General features: G+C 34.0%; 2 protein-coding genes across 4 annotated transcripts in view; one reads left to right on the forward strand and one right to left on the reverse strand.

Annotated features, from left to right (window-relative positions):
- Positions 1-3,823, forward strand: part of DEK (DEK proto-oncogene) — a 29,434-nt gene extending 25,611 nt beyond the window's left edge. Inside the window, exons 10-11 of the mRNA XM_051970628.1 lie at positions 1,293-1,361; positions 2,053-3,823. Of these exons, the coding sequence (XP_051826588.1) occupies positions 1,293-1,361; positions 2,053-2,064 (81 nt within the window). The 3' untranslated portion in view covers positions 2,065-3,823. The remainder of the gene's footprint in view (positions 1-1,292; positions 1,362-2,052) is intronic.
- A 6,169-nt stretch (positions 3,824-9,992) lies between these two features.
- Positions 9,993-20,385, reverse strand: part of KDM1B (lysine demethylase 1B) — a 51,944-nt gene continuing 41,551 nt past the window's right edge. For 2 of the 3 annotated variants that reach the window (XM_051970629.1, XM_051970630.1), the window contains exons 18-21: positions 18,278-18,403; positions 16,828-16,950; positions 12,906-13,058; positions 9,993-12,115 (exon numbers count right to left, since the gene is read on the reverse strand). In XM_051970629.1, coding sequence (XP_051826589.1) covers positions 12,032-12,115; positions 12,906-13,058; positions 16,828-16,950; positions 18,278-18,403 — 486 coding nt within the window. In that variant the 3' untranslated portion in view covers positions 9,993-12,031. The remainder of the gene's footprint in view (positions 12,116-12,905; positions 13,059-16,827; positions 16,951-18,277; positions 18,404-20,385) is intronic. The other variant, XM_051970631.1, reaches the window with a different exon arrangement.

Genomic DNA, 20,385 nt, shown 5'->3' on the forward strand with positions numbered 1-20,385 from the left:
AAATATATTCAAGCATAAGTTAAATACAATATATGTGTACACAGCATATACTCTTAAAAGAGTTGTTTATTTTAGGTCTCAAAAAAAAGAGGTAATCGGTTCTAAATTCCTCATTTAAAAGAGATAGGTGGTTTGTCCAACTTCACATAACTAATTAGATTTAGAAAGGTGGTCCCAAGTCCTCTCTTTGAATCCATTGTTCTATAGTATACTACATTGTTGGTTTCTTTCTTTCTTAAGCCTGTAATCTGTTTTATGGAAAGCTAAGGAGTGCAATAAATAGAATTCTAGCACTGAAGTCAGAAAAAGGAGTTCAACTTTTAGCTTCCAACAGTTACTAGCTCTTTGACCCTGAGCAAATTAGTTAATCTCTTCTGTGAAATGAGCTAAGAAAGAAGTAGCAAAGTACTTTAGTATCTTTGCCAAGAAAACTCCAGATGGGATCACAAGAAGTCAAGACACAACCGAATGATAATTTATTTTAGAAAAGATCTTTATTTAAAGTGATAAAAATTGTATTTATACTTTAAGAGTAAGCTCCTGTTTTCTGATAAATTCACTTGTGGGAAATACTTTTTATTGCCTGGTAACACTAGTTACTCTGTATTAAAATGTTATTTTATTTTACATTGCAAACTATTTTTATTGTTGTTCATGTGTTTCCATCATGTCTGATTTGCGACTGTCAATGCTGAAATCATGTTCAGCCTTATGCTGAAAAAATTCTTAATACTTTAGCTACCCAGACCCCTTAAGACAGTAAATTATAATTATGTTGAGATTAATGCATTTTCATATTTATGTTTCATCGAGAAAAATAAACTATTTCCCCCTGAGGCAATTGGGGTTAAGTGACTTGCCCAAGGTCACACAACTAGGAAGTATTAAGGCCACATTTGAACTCAAGTCCTCCTGACTTAAGGGCTGGTACTCTATCCCCTGCACCACATAGCTGCCCTAATAAATATACTTTTTATTGACAAAATATGTCCTGTAAATTTTTTACGAAGTTGGTTTCTATTTATGACATAATAGAAAAAGGCATTTATAATAGGAAATAAGATAGTGATAATCTGAAATATTGAATATATATAGTAAAAACTCTTTAGGTTATTGTTAAATATTAATTTATTATTAAATATTAATGTTTTAACACATATTGTTAAATATTAATATAAATACAAACTCATAATTTTATTCATATCTGGTGATTTACCAGTCTCTTACATGATGGTTCAGAAAAAGTATTTAATGATGATCTTTCATTCTTTTTCATGTGTTGTTTTCTATAGGTATATGAAAACTATCCTGCTTATGATTTGTCTGAAAGAAAAGATTTCATTAAAAAGACTGTTAAAGAGGTAAAGATTTTCATTTCTGCTGATTTTGTTTTATATAAATAGAATATGAAGCCTCCTTTAATTTTTCTCAAAGTACTTTCTCAGTCCTATTTCATCCCCATTAATCCTGTGAGCTAAGCAAACTGCTAACATCACCATTTGACAAATGAGGGGACTAATAGAAACCGTGTGACAAGTAGAACTACAACTCAGAGGACTTCTTGGTTAATACTCCTATTGTCATTTCAAACACTTGCTATTTTATCATTATGGGGATTTTTGTCTCTAATTACATAAATACTTTCTTGAGACAAGAAAGAATCTTGAATAGGTTAAGAAAATGACATTACATGCTTGCCATTAAGAGTTCTCTTTAATATTGAGTAGATGTATTTTGTTTTTGTTTTTGTTTTTTATTTACCAAGGCAAATATTCCCTGAATTCTTAGAACACAGTGTTTCCCTCTTTCGTGATATAGTTACACATTTCTCTCTTCTCTTTATGCCTAAGGTATACACAGACTCTCTCCCCATCGCCCAACTCTCTCAGACCCTCGCTCTTCCACCCTGTTAGTCTGTGTATTTCTCTCTCTTACACACACACACACACACACACACACACACACACACACTCTCACACTCACACTCACGGACATCTAAGAAAGGAAGTTAAAACAATGTTCTGATATATATGTTTTTTTTTTTCATTTCAGTTAATTTCATGAGACAGAGATCATTTATAAAGGCTGCTGATTTGGATTGTTCCCGTGAATTCAAAGATCTGATAAACACCAGCAAAAAGAATGTATTTCTTTTTCTAAATCTTTGTTGGTTAAGCATTGTGTTAAGCAGAATTGACTGCTGACTTTGTGTCATAAGTGTTATGTAAAAATTTGTTTGAGTTCACCATTTTAAATTGCATTTCTATGCAGTTTTTTTAGTTAAGATTTTTGCATGGCAATGAATGTTCCCTGCTTTTTTTTTTTATAGTTGTGTATTTTGTACATTTTGGATTTCTTTATATAAGGTAATGGACTCTTGGACTGTTGTAGCTTTTAGTGTGCTTAATATTCATAGCTTGCTAATGAAATACTTTTAATAATCAAGTAGAACAAAAGTTGTAACTATTAGCATCTTATATATGCAGAGTTTGAGTTATTGCAGTATTTGGTATAGAAAATATTTTGAATACACATTCTGTCTAATAATCTAAACTTAGAGTAGTGTGTTCATTATATTCAGGATATACAATATACATGCTATAAATATTTGGGTGACTAAATCTGAACTATCTAACATATACTGCAAATTATTAGCATGATAAAACAATTGGCATAGATGTTATTTTTGTACTTTTAAAAAAACAGATTTGTTGTATATAAGGTTTTCATATTTCTTTGTGCAAATCAATTTTTAAATCTATGTATCTTTAGAATTATAACATGAAGTGTCAGTGTTTTGCCAGAAGGCTATGATGGAGCAGTGGAAGTGGACGTTATGAAGATAATACTGGAGGAGTAGTTAATTTACTCATTCTTTTCCACTTAGTCCTGTTTTGCTTAGGAAGCATAATCTGCCTGTAGCTAGCTTTACAATATGACAGCAAATGCGTTTTATATTTCAAGGATTAACTTTAGCATATATATATATAAATCAAAACTGCTTCAGAAACTTTGGAGAAAAGCTCAGAAGAATATAACCATGTCCAGCTCATCATAAACTTGAACTCAGTTTCATTTAACTGATTTTTGCCCACATAAAATACATTACTATTCACAGGAAACAGACTGCTTCTGTAGTAATGATGTAGAAGTTAAAACAAATGCCAAATGAAGATAATGTAGTTACCTAGTATTTGTCAGCAGCAGACCCCTGTGACTAAAAGTATTGCTCAAAGAAGCCAGTAGTGCATTTATTTTTACATTAATGGATTGATATGTCACATCAGGGCTGTTGGAGTATAACTTTTTGGCCAATCAAGATGTTAGTTGATCACAACAGAAGGATTCATTTCTCCTGCATGTGATTCTTTACGAGACTAAAATAACACATTTTGTTTTATATTTTATATAGACCATATCCTAAATCATTTTGCCAGATGAACTTGTATCTAATTCTGAAACAATTTTGATTTGTTAAAGGGAAACATTTGACCTTTGAAGCATTTGAAGAAGAAGCATTTCATTGTCTTTGTATCAAAGGACAGTGTAAATTACTGAAATGTTGAGTTTGAATAGTGTTTTCCATGTGGCATACTGGCACTTGTGTTTCCTTTTAATAGGAAGTTATATTTTACTTTTTTCCTTGGATGACAGTTATTAGAATGTTAGAGTATGCTTATTAATTCAGATGACTGGAATAAGCTACTTTAAACTAACTTTAAAGCAGATCCCAAAATTGACTTCTGATTTTAAAATAAAATTTCATTTTTTTCCTGTAAAACTTGTCATTGAAAAAAATTAAAATTGTGAGTACTGAATGTTATATTTGGTCTTTTGTATTTGATTTTTATATCCTGTTATCTTTTGGGAAACTAATTGTGAGGATTAGCAAAGATTAAAAAAAAACAAGCCTTAAAAAAAAAAAAACCTCATCAAAACCCTTAATTATTTGACATTTTTTCTACTTTTAGGAAAAAGTTGCAATACTATTTTAACTCTTAGAAGTTAATGTTCCACAACAAAGTTTACTTTCAGGAACTAATATGGATTCAAATCACTCTCAGTCTTCTCTGTTTACAATGATAATATATAAAATAATAATCCAGAAAATGTTATTTAGTTTATTGTAATTAGGTTACATTTTAGGAAGATTTTTTTAATCATTTGAAATGAAAGGGGTCTGTTTGATTAATCAGGGATTTGTTTGCTAGAGTAATAACACAGGTTTCATCATATCTATGGTTTTACAATTTTTTATATAAAGTAATAATTCCTTGAGAGTTGTAGCTCTTAGTGTAATTTAATAGTTTGTTTATGAAATCTTTTAATACAATTCCCTTCCCCCCAAAGGTGTTGTACTTGAAGGCTTGAGAAGTGTGCGGTTACTTTATCTGATCATAATCATTACATTTCTTCCTGTAATGTTCTCCCAAATGTATTCATTTTCCCCACAACTAGCAGTCTCTACTCTTTAATACTTTGCCAATATCATTCATACTTTGGTTTCACTCTTCTCTCTAACCAGATTTAACCTCTTCTAAGCCAGTTCAATTCTACACTTGTGTTGTTGAATCTCTTTTTCATTTGACTTTATCCATCACCAAATCCCAACCTCCTGCCTCCAATAATCCTAATCGTTCTGGGGAAGTCCAGCAGTTTTTCACTGTATCAGCTACAAATACATCAACTGGGCACTGCTTTTACTCTTCTCTACTCTCTGGTTTTTTTTAAATCCTACTCTTCACATCAGTTATTTCTAGTTTCTACTCTGTAAGGCAATTTGGGTAAAGAACAGCAGGGATAACAGTTAAACTTTTTAGTAGAAGAGAACAGATGCCAACTGGGAACAGTCTCAGTGTGCATGGTCACCTTTGCTTTGGTTCATGAACAACACGCAGTGGAGTACCTGGACTTGGGACTGTGAAATAGTTTTCCACATTCTGGGCAAAGACCCAAAGCAAGTGTTAGACAAAAAGCCAGCTGGCACCAATAAGAGATTGTACTGTCATCCCTAGGGAAGAGAGTAGTACAGTAGAGACCATTGAAATGAGGGTATTTTCTAAGTTGTCTTCATGAGGAATGAGGGACAGATAAATAAAATGTAATTCTAACTGTACTACATAACAAGAAGTAGGACTGGAAAGATGTGAAAATGCTTGGTTTGTATTTTGATGAAGGGAAGGAATAATCCATACTGGTCTGACAGTTTTAACAATTCATATGCTATCCTCAAGCCTCCCTTGTAACTGTCCCTTATCTCATAGTTTACCAAAAAAAACCAAAACCATGTGTTGAGAACTCTCCTTGAATCAAAGCATTATCTCGTCATTTTTATCAATAATCCAGTGTGATGGTCTTTTTTTGGGCCAAAGCCAAACTCTTCTATACATATTTCTGGTTCCATATCTTACCTCCAGTAGACTGGTCACAACATTATACCCATGGTAACTTAAACATTATTTTCTGATTTCTTGCTTAAAACCACATTAATATCTCCATTCTTTTGGGAGGAAAAAAAAACCTCTTGGTAGATCCCATCTCCTCAGCCATCTTCCATGAAAGAGCATCTATATTTGGTGCCTCTACTTTTTCTCTTTTTCTCTTCAATCTTTCTTCCAAACTTACTTTGGATTGCCTTGCCAGTGATTTTTCTAAAATCTGAATTTGATCAAGTAACATCCCCCATTTGGTAGACTCCAAGCCTCCCTATTATATTTAGAATTAATTATAATAAACTCCTCTATTTGGCATTAAATCTCTTCACAATTTGAACCCTTTCAGCCTTTTTAGTCTTCTTACAATTACATGCATTTTGCAGTCCAACCTAGTAGTTATTCCTTGTACACAAAATTCCCATTTTCTATGCTATGGCACAGGCTCTTCCCACATGTGTGAAACCCACTCCCTTTGACTCTTGGAATCGGTATACTTCACAGTTTTCAGAAGGTGGGTACACACTAGTTTTTAAAAGTTCATTTCTCATCTTATTTTCAATAAGGATTACTCCAACATGGAACATAATGTTTCCAACAATCTACTTACAGGTAGATTTCAGTGGTCTTTTCTACCTCAGTGGTTTAGAAATGTCAGATTTGGTATTGTGGCTATTCTTTATATTAGAGTTTGGGGTTCTGCATAGTTACCAGAAGTAATTGGGTTCCAGGGGAATATTCTTTAAAATACTGGGGGCATTTATTGTTATTAAATCATATGCTGGAATAGAAAATACTTATTAGGACTGGTGGGACTCTAGTATTTGTTCTAAATTTGCTTCTGTAATTCTCCCCTTTTACATATTTAATTCTTCTAGGGCCAAGCAGAAAAAGTTTTTCAGATACTCAGAGAGCTGTCATATATCCCCTTAATGTGATTCACTATTTTTTAAATTGCTCTCTATATGCCTTGGGAAATGAAACAGACTTATAAATAACAGTTGTTAGTAATCATTTAATTTGATCAATGTAGCCAAGTAGATGAATATTTTTATGATACTTTTTATTGGAAGATGATAAAAGACAACAATCACACCAGTAATAACAGTGAACATAACAGCTTTTCTTCAAGGTGTCATGTTTCTCAGTATGGAGATATATGCACAAATAAAACTTGTAAATTTGAATTGTTTTAACTCAGCAGTAAGTCTTTTGTTATAAATCGTTTTCTCTTTATTTGGTTCTATTTAAAGAATGGCATATCTTAATTTCCTCTTCATGTTTTTAAAAGTATGAGTGAAAAACAGCAAGAAGGTCATTTTGGCAGGACAATAGTTTGGGAAGGAATAAAGGATAGACTCTAAAATAAACTTATTGATGAAATTTCCCAAGACATTCAATAAAGATAAATCTATTGGGAAAATGACAAAAAATTCAAAAGCTTTCTAGAAATGGTGATGAACATTTAAATGAGGTAGCGGATCCTTGAACTCTGGGCAGATAATACATAAGACTGGAAAAGTAGGTTAGGGTTGGGTTATGAAGGACTTTAAATTTCAGACAGGAGTTGATATTTGATGTTGGAGTCATTACAAAGCCATTAGTTTGAGTAAAGGTATGACAAGACCTGTGCTTTAGGAAAATCACTCTGGATGTTGTGTAGAGAAAAAAAGCCAGGAAGAGGCAATAAACTAGATAAAAGGTGATGAGGGCCTGAGTTAGGGTATTGACAACATAAGGAGAAAAGGGGCCTTATTTGAAATGTAGACATGTGACAGGAAGAGATGGCAACTGCCTGTGTAGAATGAGTAAAATGTGAAGTGCTGAGGCTGAATGAATGAATGAAAAAAAAGCATTTATTAAGCAATATGTACCCGCACTGTGCTTAGAGCCAAGGATACAAACGGATAAGTGAGTCAACTACTCTCAAAAGAGAGTTTATGGAGAGAAAACACAAGGGGATTCGGTAGGTGGATAAGTAGTTTTAAGGGTTTTATGGAGACAGGTGGCAAAGTGATAGGGATTCTGTAGGGCATAGTAGTAAGGTAGATGGGAAAGACTTTACATTTATTGGAGAGCTTATAGTTTGTGATTCCTCCAGGCAAGTCATGTGCATTCCATAGGTGAGAAGGGCCTGAAGGGAGCTGGTTCATCATTTTGGGGAAGGAGAAAGTGGAGATTTTAGGTTTAGAACAGGGATGGATGAGGTGTCTTAAAAGAAGAGAAGGGGCTAATGGCAGTTAAGATTGAGGGATGGCACCTTGTGATACTCAGGTTGTCTAAGTGCCTAGATGGCATCTAACTGATCTAGAGGAAGATTGATGGCCTGCTCAACAGAAATAGGAATATTTAGACAGAATAGAGAAATAAATTAGGATATCTACAAGCTACATCACAACCTCTCCAGATTTGCTCACTATCCCACCTAAAATGGAAAAGAAGGAAATGGCTTCCACAGTCATTGCCTTGAATATATACCTCTTTTTTTTTTTTTGAATGATTATTTTTCCCCAGTTAAATGTAAAAACAATTTTTAAAATTTTGAATTCCAAATTCTCTCCCTCTCCACCCCCAATTGAGAAGACAAGCAATTTGATAAAAGTATATATGGTATGACTATATGGTATAGTCATGCAAAGTATTTCCATACTGTTCAGTATAAGAAAACAGACCAAAAAAAAAAAAAAGTTTTTAAAAAAAGGTAAACTAAAATCTGTATTCAGACATCATCAATTCTTTCTCTGGGATTGGACAGTATTCATCATGTGTCCTTAAGAGTTTTATTGAATTAGTGCAGCTTAATTTCTAAGGAGCTTCTGGAGCAGCGAGACCAACAGGGAAGAGTTGCCCAGTGGGACCTGTGCAGCTGCTGCTCAGGGTGCCCTATCTTCAGCTGGAAACCTACAATGATAGGAGGTGTAATAGGAAAATATTACAGGGCAATCATGAGTGATGGGTAGATAAAACTGATGGGAAAGCCCTACTTTTGATTTGGTGAGATGTAACCCACTCCTATAAATAGAGTACAAATCACTTTTGGTTCATGCTTTGATCTCCCACTTTGGAAACTATTTTCTAGCCTTCAATCCTTACATCCTGTCCACAACAGTAGTATGATTTTGTTAAGAACTTTGCTAAAACCTAGGCAGATGAGTCTGTATACATGCACCCACATGGGAAGAAGAATGCATTCCAATGAACTATCAGTCTAAGTAAGAACAGAAGATATGAGGTTGGTTTGTATAACTTGGTCACAATGAAATTACACTAGGCAGTTAGGTGATGCAGTGAAAAAAGTATGTAGAATCTGAAATACCGATTTCAAATAAAATCATTTCAAATCAAATCCTGCTTCAAATATTTACCTGTGGGACCCTGGGCAAGTCACTTAAGTCACTAAAATGAGGCATAGTAATTACTTCCCAGAGTTTAAGAACACAAAAACCAGATACTTTTAAATTTCTTGGCAAGCCTTTAAAAAGCCATATATAATTACTATTATAATGGCTTTGTGACTATTGCTTCTTTTTCTAAATTCACTCTTTCAAAATATATTCTGAAATTTTAACAGAAATTGAAGACAAGTTCCTAGTTGTATACTTTTTTTATTCAAGACATGTGTCCCTTTCTAATTCAGCTCTACATTTATCATTCACCAATCTTTCAAAAATCACCAACAGTGGATTAATTTGGCAACTACAAATTTAAATAATTATAATAATCTGTTAGCACCTGAGAATATTATCCACTTAGGATTAGTGATTTGACCTCATTAAGTGCGGGTAGTTTTCTCATGATTATCAAAATTCCCTTTTCCCTATTATATCTTCAAGTCCAAAAAACATTTTCGTTGGTAGAAAAAGTTGAGTGTGTCTGCCTTCTCTTTATTGTCAGCTATTGTAAAATTAAGTCTTCTGTCCTTTCTAGGGTCCTCTTTTCCCAAGTATTAGCTCTACTTGTTTTAGCCAAACAGTGTTTTTTGATACCATCTTTTCCTCACCAAGCTCAGTTCATTTGGAGCTATTGTACTAGTGACACTTTTACAGGATCATATCATACTTATGTTTTAATTTTTACCTTGAATTAAGGCTTACACTTTTATTTTTAAATCTTGTCAACTTGGTTACTAAATTTTCTCCATTGAAATGCTAATCTATTTAATGTGACATGGAATCAACCCTGGGATCCAGCACTTGGCTGGAAAGGCTTCAGGGATGCGATGATAGATTATTGTCTGAAGACCAGCCTAAGTTCTAAGAGGTTTATAACTGGAGTTATAAATAAATTTTTGTCAATCTATTAACTCCTCAAAAATTATATAAGTCCAGCACTCACAGTACTAAAATCCCAGATCCTGTTTTCACGAAAGTATATATAAAAGCACTTGGACTATAAAAAGATTATCAGGTCAGTATGTGATAAGAATAGTAAAAAGACTATTGGGTTGGTTAGGAGTGCTTAAAGTGGGTTAAATTGTTTCAACTCATGGAAGCCAGGATGAATATATAAAATCATTTGGCTTTAATGGTTTGAACATCGATCAGAAATTAATAAAACACATTTTACCAAAAAAAAGCAGACATTTCCAGTTTTATTACGCATCTTTAACATAGTCACACAAGAGATCATGCTCTGCATTCAAACAATATACTTTAAAAAAAAAAAAAAGGTTCATTGTATATTTACAAGTCTTTGTAGACAAAATGGAAAGACATGCACATTCAAGTCCCAAGATTGAGAAAAAGAATATTGTGGCCTGTTAAATAATAAAGCCTCAAACCAGAGACTATTAGTTTCTGAAACACTGAATGTTTTAAAATATAAACATTTACTAGAATTTTTCATGTAGGTATGTTTTTCCCCAGAACTTAAAAGTACAGTTTTTAAATATTCTCATATACTGACATAATTTAGTTGTGAGGATGTGTGTCTGTGTGTATGTATATGTATCATTCAACCTTGATGCTTTGCACTGATAATTTTACTCTTGCCATATCTTTAATATGTTCAAATAGTTAAAGGTGTAACAGTCCAACTAATACCAATGTTCTCTTAAAGAAAAATTTTAATAGTAATTCTGAAATTTAAGTGTTGGGGTTTTTTTCAGCCTACTCTGGGAATATGCTTGAACCTGTTTGGGTTTTTTTTGTTTGTTTTAATTCAAAAAATTTTTCCTCATATGTAGGTAGATAATTGTGTTAGTGATATGGTTGACTTGGATCTGAATATTAAACAGAAATGTTTAGGTTATATCCTTAAGGTTCAATTTTTAACTCACTGAAAAAGTAAGATAAATTGCTGTCTTTGGATTAGAAAAAACAAGTAGTTATAAATATTCCCAGACATTTTACATTGGAGACTGTGATTAAACTGTATTCACAATGGGACATCATTTGAACACAAATAATACAATAGCTTTCACTGGTCACAAGGTCTCATGAAAATATTATTTTAAAGTAACATTACACCAAGCAATGTGTAATCAAATTAAGTATTGTTTCTAGGTGCATGTGTGCTTGCATGTGTATGTATGTGTATATGTGTGTGTATATGTGTATGTATAGGATGGGGTTAAATCTAAAATGGGGGGAGATTAGGAAATTCTGACATTTTTCTGTAACTTTCCACTGGACCTGCCTATGGAATACTCTGAGCAGAGATCTATTATTAGATATATTCCAGTTATTTGTGTCTTATTTCTAGTAAAAGTCTTTTCTAAATTTTACAAAATTATTTTCTCAAATCTTCAATAGTGATTGCCATTCTTAAGGACATTTCAAGTATCTTTACCATGAAGTTGGCTTCAAAAAAAAGAGCCTTTTTAATGCCACTTTAATACAAAACTAAATAAAGTTTATTTCCGATTCTCAGTTATTTAGGCTAATTTCCTAAGCAATTCAATGGTTTGAGAAATTTACTTTTGAGAAGAGATTACTTTTGACTCTCTTACAAATATGACTGAACAAATCAAAAATGTTTTATCATAAAAGATTTCTAAAATTTAAATACCCTCCAAGTAGCTAACAGGAAGAAATATGTACAGTACAAAAAATAGTTTCAAAGTTTCGGCTTATCTTTGATTAAAGCAAAGATCTGCATAATGCCGTTTCTGTTATCCGAGCTATAAATAAAAGTTTAGTTTTAGGGACATACAAAAGTCTTAAGGCTCATGTGGTAAAGAGGATGAATTTTCACGATTTAGATTCATGGCTACATCTAGGTGGTTCAGTGGTTCCTTTAATTTTTCATTTTTTGAAGGTGACACACTGGATGAAACAAATTTTAAGTAAGTCTCCAACCATGAACCTTACTTTAAGACACAAGGTCATTAAATGTCCATAGCCTTATTGTCTGAAATACAAAAGGCTATAGGCATAATGTGAGCTAGTTAAGAGGAAAAAGTCAAATATAAGTGCTAATATTTTTCTGTGGCTAGTGCTTCCATATTTAGTGCTAAACAAACATCAATACATCACAATAGAAATTTTTCAATTTCTGATATCCAAAGTTTTAAGAAAAATCAGTTGAAACACAGTGTCCATCTTTGTTTGCAATGTCTGTCCATTAGGAGAAGGAGTTGGGTTCAGAGAAAAATAGAATTAAAATGCTGCTATCTTGCTTGCTTCTCGTACACCACTCAGGTATGCCCCTGTGACTGTTTGTGGAAAGTGCCTATTTGTTGCCTGTAACACAGTATGAATGAGATCAGATATAAAAAACTGAGGTAATAAAGTAACGCACGCTCCAAAAGTTACAATTACAAATGGTCACATAAAGCAAGGAAAGAGATCAGAGTGAGTTTGGTAGAACTTAAATGAAAAGTTTTACTCTATAGACATACCACATAAAGTCATTCTCAACTAACATTTTACATTGATATTATGATAAGATTATAATATGGAATTTAACTATAATGACACTATAAGGTGATCACTGTCCATTTACCAACATAGCATCAACAATTATCTGTAAGATAATTTCTTCTAATATAATATTTTTGTTGAACCAATTAGTAATATTAAGTATGATATTCTTGTACTAGAAAATCCTAAGATGAACATCCAAACATTAAGTAGGCACACAAACAGTGTGAACATAATACTCCTATAGTTAAGAGATAATTTTTCTAGATGCTATCACAGATATGTCTGGTACATATCTGTTTGTTTAAACCAGTGGTTCTCAAACTTTTGTTCTCAGTATCTTCATGTTGTTAAAAAAAAAACTATCAAGGATCTGTTCAAAGAGTTTTTGTTCACATGGGTTATATTTATAGCTATTTACTATATTAGAAATAAAAAATAATTTTGAATTTGTGAACCCTCTGAAAGGGTTTCACAGACCCCAATAATTCTTTGGACTACACTTTGAGGACAACTGGTTTAACCAAGTTTTCCTTGGTCCTACATATATATAACATTAATAATAAAATTAACCAAATATGGTTGGATGTTGGGGAATCAAATCACATACCTCACCAGCGAAAAATATAGTGCCTTGTATGTCTTCTGCTAGGATATCATAAGCTTCACCACTTCCACCTGTCTTTACAAAACTATATGCCATCTGGATCCATGGCTCTGTGTTCCACCGAGTAACAAAGAAGTTTACTGGGTCTGGTATTTCCTGTGTTGACCAGAAATTTTTTAAAAATCTTATTATACAACTGGAACTGAAATTAAATAATGGGGGGCAGGAGAGAGAGATAGAGACATTCATTTTCTTATACTCAAGTCTCAGTATGACTCATAAGTTTTATGTCTTGATTCAGGGACTTCTAGTGGCAAAAAATGTTACTTGGAAATTGGAGGGTAGTGGGGTGAGGAGAAAACAAATAAATAGATATTGGCTGAGAAAAAAGTCAAATTGACTAAAAATATTTCATATAAATGGCTTAAGTGAATCTGAGCAAATCATTTGAGCTCTGAGTGCTCAGGACAACTAACTCATGACTAGAAGTTTTAGAGAAAGGACTTATTTGCAGAGATCAATAAGGAAATATCTTCCTCTAAAAGTTCCCTATATATCAATGAAATTACAAATCTAGTCCCTAAGCCTTATCCTATGGACTTCTTCCTTCCCCAAAAAAATAGCCACAAAAAAAAAATCAGGATATATAAAATATAATTATGAGGCAGTTTCTTTGCAACTCTTATTGTCCCCATTCTTAAATTAAAGGTAAAAGGTTAAGTGAATCCTACAGTGAGCCAGGGCAGAGGCTCAATGAAGCCCTAGTGGGCTAATTCTGAATCCAGTGTTTTCCGCTGTATAGTGGTACATCAGGAAGAGCTAACTTCAAATCCAGCTTCAGATCCTTACTAGCTGTACACCCTGGATGTCATTTGTTTGTTTCCTCAACTATAAAATGGGGATAACTGATTCTCAGGGTTGTTGCAAGAATCAAATGAAATATTTGCAAATGCTTAGCCCAATTCCTTATTAAATTTTTCTTCCCTTTACCTCTTTCCTTCTCTCCCTACACTCCTTCCCTCCCTTTTTCCCTCTGACTGTAGTGACTGACACATGGTAGATGCTACTTAAATGCTTAGTTTCTCCTCCCCTTTTCCCACTACACTCAATTTTATAGTCACTATGAAAGGACACTGAAGAAAGTAGTAAGACTTGTAAAGACTGAAGTGTGTACATGCTCTAATATATTTAAGTAAACACACTGACACCTAAGAGACAGTAAACAAAAGAAATCTCCATTCTACTTCCAATGCTGTATCAGAACCTCTATCTCAGGTCCAAAGAATTACCACTTGTGTCTTGGAAATGGGAGGGTTTCAGCTTCTCTAAACTTGTAAAGTAAGAGAGTGGAGGGGTAGAGAGGACAGGCTTCCAGACATCTTAAATTAGTATTCTTAATACATTTTTCCTATAAGAAACTTTACAAATGATAGTGAAATTAGAAAAGCTACTGGAGGAGAAAGATCCAACTATCTGATCTTATCTCTGCTACTATGTGATTCTGGGCAAATCATTCACTCTCTCTGGACTTGTTTCCCTTTACATAAACTAAGAATTGGACTACATGACCTCCACTGTAAGGAGCTTTAAATTTTTTGGCTAATGTTATACTTTAAGTAAATGATGGTATGAATAAGCTTTTGTGGGCTGACCTGCAAACCTAACCAAACTTTATAACACTGTTTCCCATGGGAGGAAATATCAAATTCTAAACAATTTCCAAACTATTGAAATAAAACTAAGAGACCATCTGAAAAAAAAAAAGACAATTTATCCAAATGCAAAAATCCAATTCAACAAGCCTTTTTAAAAGGCACTTTGCTATGTGATGGCTATGTAAGGAGAAAAAGGATTCAAACTCTGCCCTAAGAAGCTTATGTTCTATTGGCAAGAGGTGGGGGAATAGAAAGATGACACATATTTAGAAAAGTTAATACAAAGTATTTGAAGGAATGCACTAATAAGAGGGAGGAGTACTAATAAAGGCCTCCTGTAAGAGAAAACATATGAGCTGAACCTTCAAGAGTAGAGGGATTCCAACTGAGTGGATGCCCATCAATTGGAGAATGGCTAAATTATGGTATATGAATGCTGTGGAATGCTATGATTCCGTAAGAAATGACCAGCAGGATGACTACAGAGAGGCCTAGAGAGACATGAACTGATGCCAAGTGAAATAAGCAGAACTAGGAGATCATGGTACAGCAACAAGAAGACTACACTATGATCAATTCTGATGGATGTGGCTCTCCAACAATGAAATGATTCAAGCCAGTTCCAAGTGTTCAGTGATGAAGGGTCATCTACACCGAGAGAGAACCATGGGAACAGAGTATGGAACATAACAGCATTATCACTCTCTCTGTTGTTATTTGCTTGCATTTTGATTTTTTTTCTGTTTTTTCTTCCTTCTTGATGTGATTTTTCTTGTGAAGCAAGATAACTATATAAATATGTATACATATATTGGATTTAACATATATTTTAACATTTTAACATGTATTGGACCACCTGCCATCTAGGAGAAGGGGTGGGGGGAAGGAGGAGAAAATTTAGAACAGAAGATTTTGCAAGGGTTAATGTTGCAAAATTACCCATGCATAGGTTTTATAAATAAAAAGCTTTAATAAATAAAAAAAGAAAATAAATTTTAAAAAAGAAAAAGAGTATAGGGATTCCAACAGATGACAGTGAAGGAGGTATGCAGATTTCAAGCATAGGAGAAAACCCATTAAATGGCACGAAGGTAGAAGACAGAATGATAAGAGAAATGAATAGGCCTGTATGGCTGTAATGCAAAATATGTGAAGAGAAGTAACGGGGAGGAAAGGTGGGGGGGGGGGGGAGGAGAGTCTTGAGAGGTTGGCTGGAACTAGACTCTGAAAGGGCTTGAAATAACTATGGTCTTTCTATTTTTGCCTAGTGACAGTGTATAACCACAGGAACTATTTTAGCAAAGAAATGACACTGCTTTAAGAATATTAAATTTGGTATCTGCATGAAGGAAGAATTGGTGCAGGAAGAGAAGGGAATCAGACATCCGAATTAGGAGGCCATTGCTTCAGTCCAGGTAAAAGCCAATGAGAGTCTGAAACTAGTCTTAGGACCATGTGACTGGAGAGAAGGCGATGGAAACAAGGGATGTGGAAAATTCAAGACTTAGCAACTGACAAGAAGTTCTGAAAAGCAACTTATGTTCACATTTTCATGTCTGAGTCATACATTAGATCAATATTAACTCGACATCCATGCATAGACTCCTTTGAGTATTATTCAGCTGAAATGTGAAGGTCGCCTAAAGCTTTCTGTGAAGAAGAGGAAGCTGCATTCTTCTTAAGGAAAAATTATATACCTGATATAAGTGCACATCATGTAGCAGAAAACACCAGAATTGGCATCAAAAGATCTGGGTTCAAATCTTGATTCTGCTACTTGCTACCTGTGCAAACTGAGACAAGTTATTTCCCCTCTGTATGTCTCGATTTTCTTTACAGGTAAGATGAGACAGGTGGCCAAAGCAATATCCAAGATCCCTTTCAAATCTGAAGATTAATCTATGATTCCTAGAACACTATATATATATATATATGTGTGTGTGTGTGTGTGTAAAGGAAACCATAGCTATAAGTTTGCTAAAGTTTGAAAAATTATACACAGTCCTCAATACAAAGTGATATATTGGAGCCTTCAAATTTTAAACTGATAAGAAATTCCCAAGATAATCACAGAAAAGGAGACACCAACATTGTCTCCAGGTGAATCATCAATTTTTTGCCAACATTGGGTAGTAAAAAGTAAAATTTATGAAAAGTTAAAGAATACATGGTTCTCTTCATTCTCTTCCTTTTTGACCAGTTTTAGTCTTGCAAAGAATAATGGATTAAATTACTGGATAGAATCTCTTTCTCATTTTGAAGAGTCTTACCTGCTCTTTGAATAGTTCCCGGAGTGTGGCCATACACTGTTGTAGGACTTGTTTATCATCCAGGTTCTTAATGGATGCTACAGCCTCTCCAGTAATGACTGACATCAAAACACTATATTTACCCTGAAAAATACCAGGAACAATTGCTTCCTTAATTTTTACAAAAACTAAACCTATCTTCTTTCTAGCTTGCTATTTCAAGATAACAGAAGCGGGAGGGAGAGAGAGGGGTATGGGGGGAAAGGAAGGGAAAAATAGAGATGGGGAGAGAGAGAGTTTTTCCTTCCCTCAAAATGACTTTTCCTGTTTTTTTCCACTCACCAATTCCATCTTTTACTTAATTTCACTCCTATTTAGGCATCTGCAAGTCTTTATTTAAATGGGTTTTCTTTCTTCCACAAAGTCACTCCCAAACCTGTGATCTTGTTGGGCTTTCTTTACATATTTTCATAATAATAAAGTGTGGTGGAAGATTGAAAAAATGCAAAAGTTTAGGGCCAGAAAGATATTTAACTGTTAAAGGCCCTTTCCTGCATGATACAGAAAGTCTACCACTTATTTCCATATAAAAATTGATGAACTTCAGAAACAGAGGCTCCAAAAATAAATTTATACAACAGCAGTAATAACAAAACACATCATAAATTATACAATGGTCTCAAATTTCAATTACAGTTGCAATAGTACAATCACTTCATGTTCTCTGCTCTACTCCTTCCTTATCCCAGGGTTCCTTTTTTTCCTGTCAGTCAAAAATCTCACCTAGACACAAGATTATTTTCTTGTAGTTTGGACAATCTCACTAAATATACTTGTAGATGTTTAAATTTTCAATGATTTGAGCATCATGACAGTAGTTTGATAAGTAATTATTTCTGGGAAATGAATATAAACTGTTTGCATTTTTGTTTTTCTTCCCGGGTTATTTATACCTTCTGAATTCAATTCTCCCTGTGCAACAAGAAAACTGTTTGGTTCTGCACACATAGATTGTATCCAGGATATACTGTAACCTATTCAACATGTAAAGGACTGCTTGCCATCTGGGGGAGGGGGTGGAGGGAGGGAGGGGAAAAATCGGAACAGAAGTGAAGGCAAGGGATAATGCTGTAAAAAATCACAGGTTTGGGAGTGACTTTGTGGAAGAAAGAAAACCCATTTAAATAAAGACTTGCAGATGCCTAAATAGGAGTGAAATTAAATAAAAGATGGAATTGGTGAGTGGAAAAAACAGGAATTTGCGATTCACTTTGAATCTCAAAATCTTAAACTCTAGGAAAACAAGGGTTTCCCCTAAACTTAGCCCTCCCTGCCTTAGAATGCAAATCCCTAAGTAATGTTTCTTATATTCTTTACATAAACAGTGTTTAGTCTTGGCAAATATTGAGTAATCAAACCAAATTCTAGGCTGGAATAAGAAAACTCAAACTACATTACACATATCTCATACCTGAGGATCCATATCATAAAATACAGCAAAGAGGCCACGCTTACTGGAACAAGGAGGAACATGGCCAAAAAAATCAGCTCCTTGAATCTTACTGTCCCAAAATCTATAAGGAAATTCCAAGGCAATCTGAAGAGTAGAAGAAAGAATAGTTTTTTTTTTAACTGTTAAGTTACTAAAATGCTAATTTCCCACATTTTAGCATCTTCTCTTTTGACTGACAGCCTCATAATGAGATACCCTTTAATATCAAGTTTTAGGAAAGGAGGGTGATGCTAAAAGAAGTATAAGTGAATCCCGTTTTCAGATATCATGTCATCCAAAAAAAAAAAAAAAAAAGACCAAAAAGGAAGATGGGTTCTTCATAAAGAAGATGCATAGGCTTAGAAGAGTTATAGTGTGGGGAAAAAATGCACTAAATTACTATTGATCAGAGAAATGAAAATTTAAGATGACTCTGATGTACTACTTCACAACTCTCAGATTGGCTGAGATGACATGAAAAGATAACTACAAATGTTGGAGGAGATGTAGGAAAATTGGGATAATAATGCATTGTTGGTGGAGTTGTAAATTGATCTAACTTTATAGAGAGCAATTTGGAACTGTGCCCAAAGAGCTATCAAACTGTACATAATATTTGATCCAGCAGTATTTATATCCCAAAAAGATCATAAAAAAGGGAAAAGAACCCAAGTGCAAAATGTTTGTAGTAGCAAGGAACTGAAAATTGAGTGGATGCCTGTAATGACCGCATATTTAAAATCAGCCAGAGTCAGGAATTCAGGTTAAGGGGAAAATCTTCAATCTTTATTGAAGTGAAGAGGTGAATAAGGATGGGCAAGAAAGATTGCGATAGCAATATGGGCAGCTGCGACAGGAAGCCAGCTAACAGAGAGGGATCTGAGCTGAAAAGCCATCGCAATGGCAATGCAAGCAGTCTCTCCTTCCCCTTCTTTTTCCACTCCCCTGCCTCCACCCACCAAAATCGTCATTTCCTATACAACACATCAGGACTTGCACAAAGAGTGGGCGGGGCCATTCTTTCTCCAAGCTTATATATTAATAGAGTATGGTCCAATTACTATTTAGCCTCATGTGCTTGGGACCTCAGTGCATCAACTCAAGCCTCAGCCCATTACAGATGCCCATCAGCTAGGGAATGGCTGAATAAGTTATGGTATATGAATGTAATGGAATATTATTGTTCTGTAAGAAATGATCAGTAGGATGATTTTAGAAAAGCCTGGAAAAACATGCATGAATTGACGCTAAGTGAAGTGAGTAAAACCAGGAGAACATCCTACATAGCAACAAGACTGTGTGATGATCAACTGTGATGGACATGGCTCTTTCCAACAATGAGGTGATTCAGGGCCATTCTAATAGACTTGTGATGGAAAGAGCCATCTGCATCCAGAAAGAGGATCATGGGGATCGAAGGTGGATTTTGATAATATTTTCACCTTTGTTGTTGTTGCTGTTATTGTTTGTTTGTTTTTCTCTTGTGTTTTTTTTTAACTTTTACCTTTTGATCTGATCTTTTTGCACAGCATGACAAATATAGAAATATGGTTAGAAGAATTGCACATTTAACCTATATTGGATTGCTTGCTGTCCATGAGAAAAGGGGTAAGGGAAAGGGAGGGAGAAAAATTTGGAACACAAAGTTTTGTAAAGGTGAATGATAAAAACTATCTTTGCTTATATTTGGAAAAATAAACTATTAATGAAAAAAAGTTATAGTGTACATCAATGGAAGTAATACATTATAAATCCTCTGAAACATTCCTGCCAACCTCATTTTAAAGCAGCCACATACAAGGTAATATGGTCTGATACATGGTCTTCTACTGTATGGACACTACTAAAGGAGCAGGAAAGAGCCTCAAAGACAAATACGGATCCTTATACTAGTTAGCACTGACCAAGTTAAGTGGCAAAATTAAAGATGAAAAGAAATGAAATCTGTCCCAATAGAAATATAATAGTAAAAAATGCTCAGATTTAATATATACCAGTTGTATGAACATAAAGTCCCTTAATCCCTAGTTTTCAGTTTCTTCTTTTGTAAAATAGAGATAATGGTTTCACTATCATATCATTTATAA

This window comes from Antechinus flavipes, chromosome 1 (genome assembly GCF_016432865.1).
Source record: "Antechinus flavipes isolate AdamAnt ecotype Samford, QLD, Australia chromosome 1, AdamAnt_v2, whole genome shotgun sequence".
In the NCBI taxonomy this organism is placed as follows: domain Eukaryota; kingdom Metazoa; phylum Chordata; class Mammalia; order Dasyuromorphia; family Dasyuridae; genus Antechinus; species Antechinus flavipes.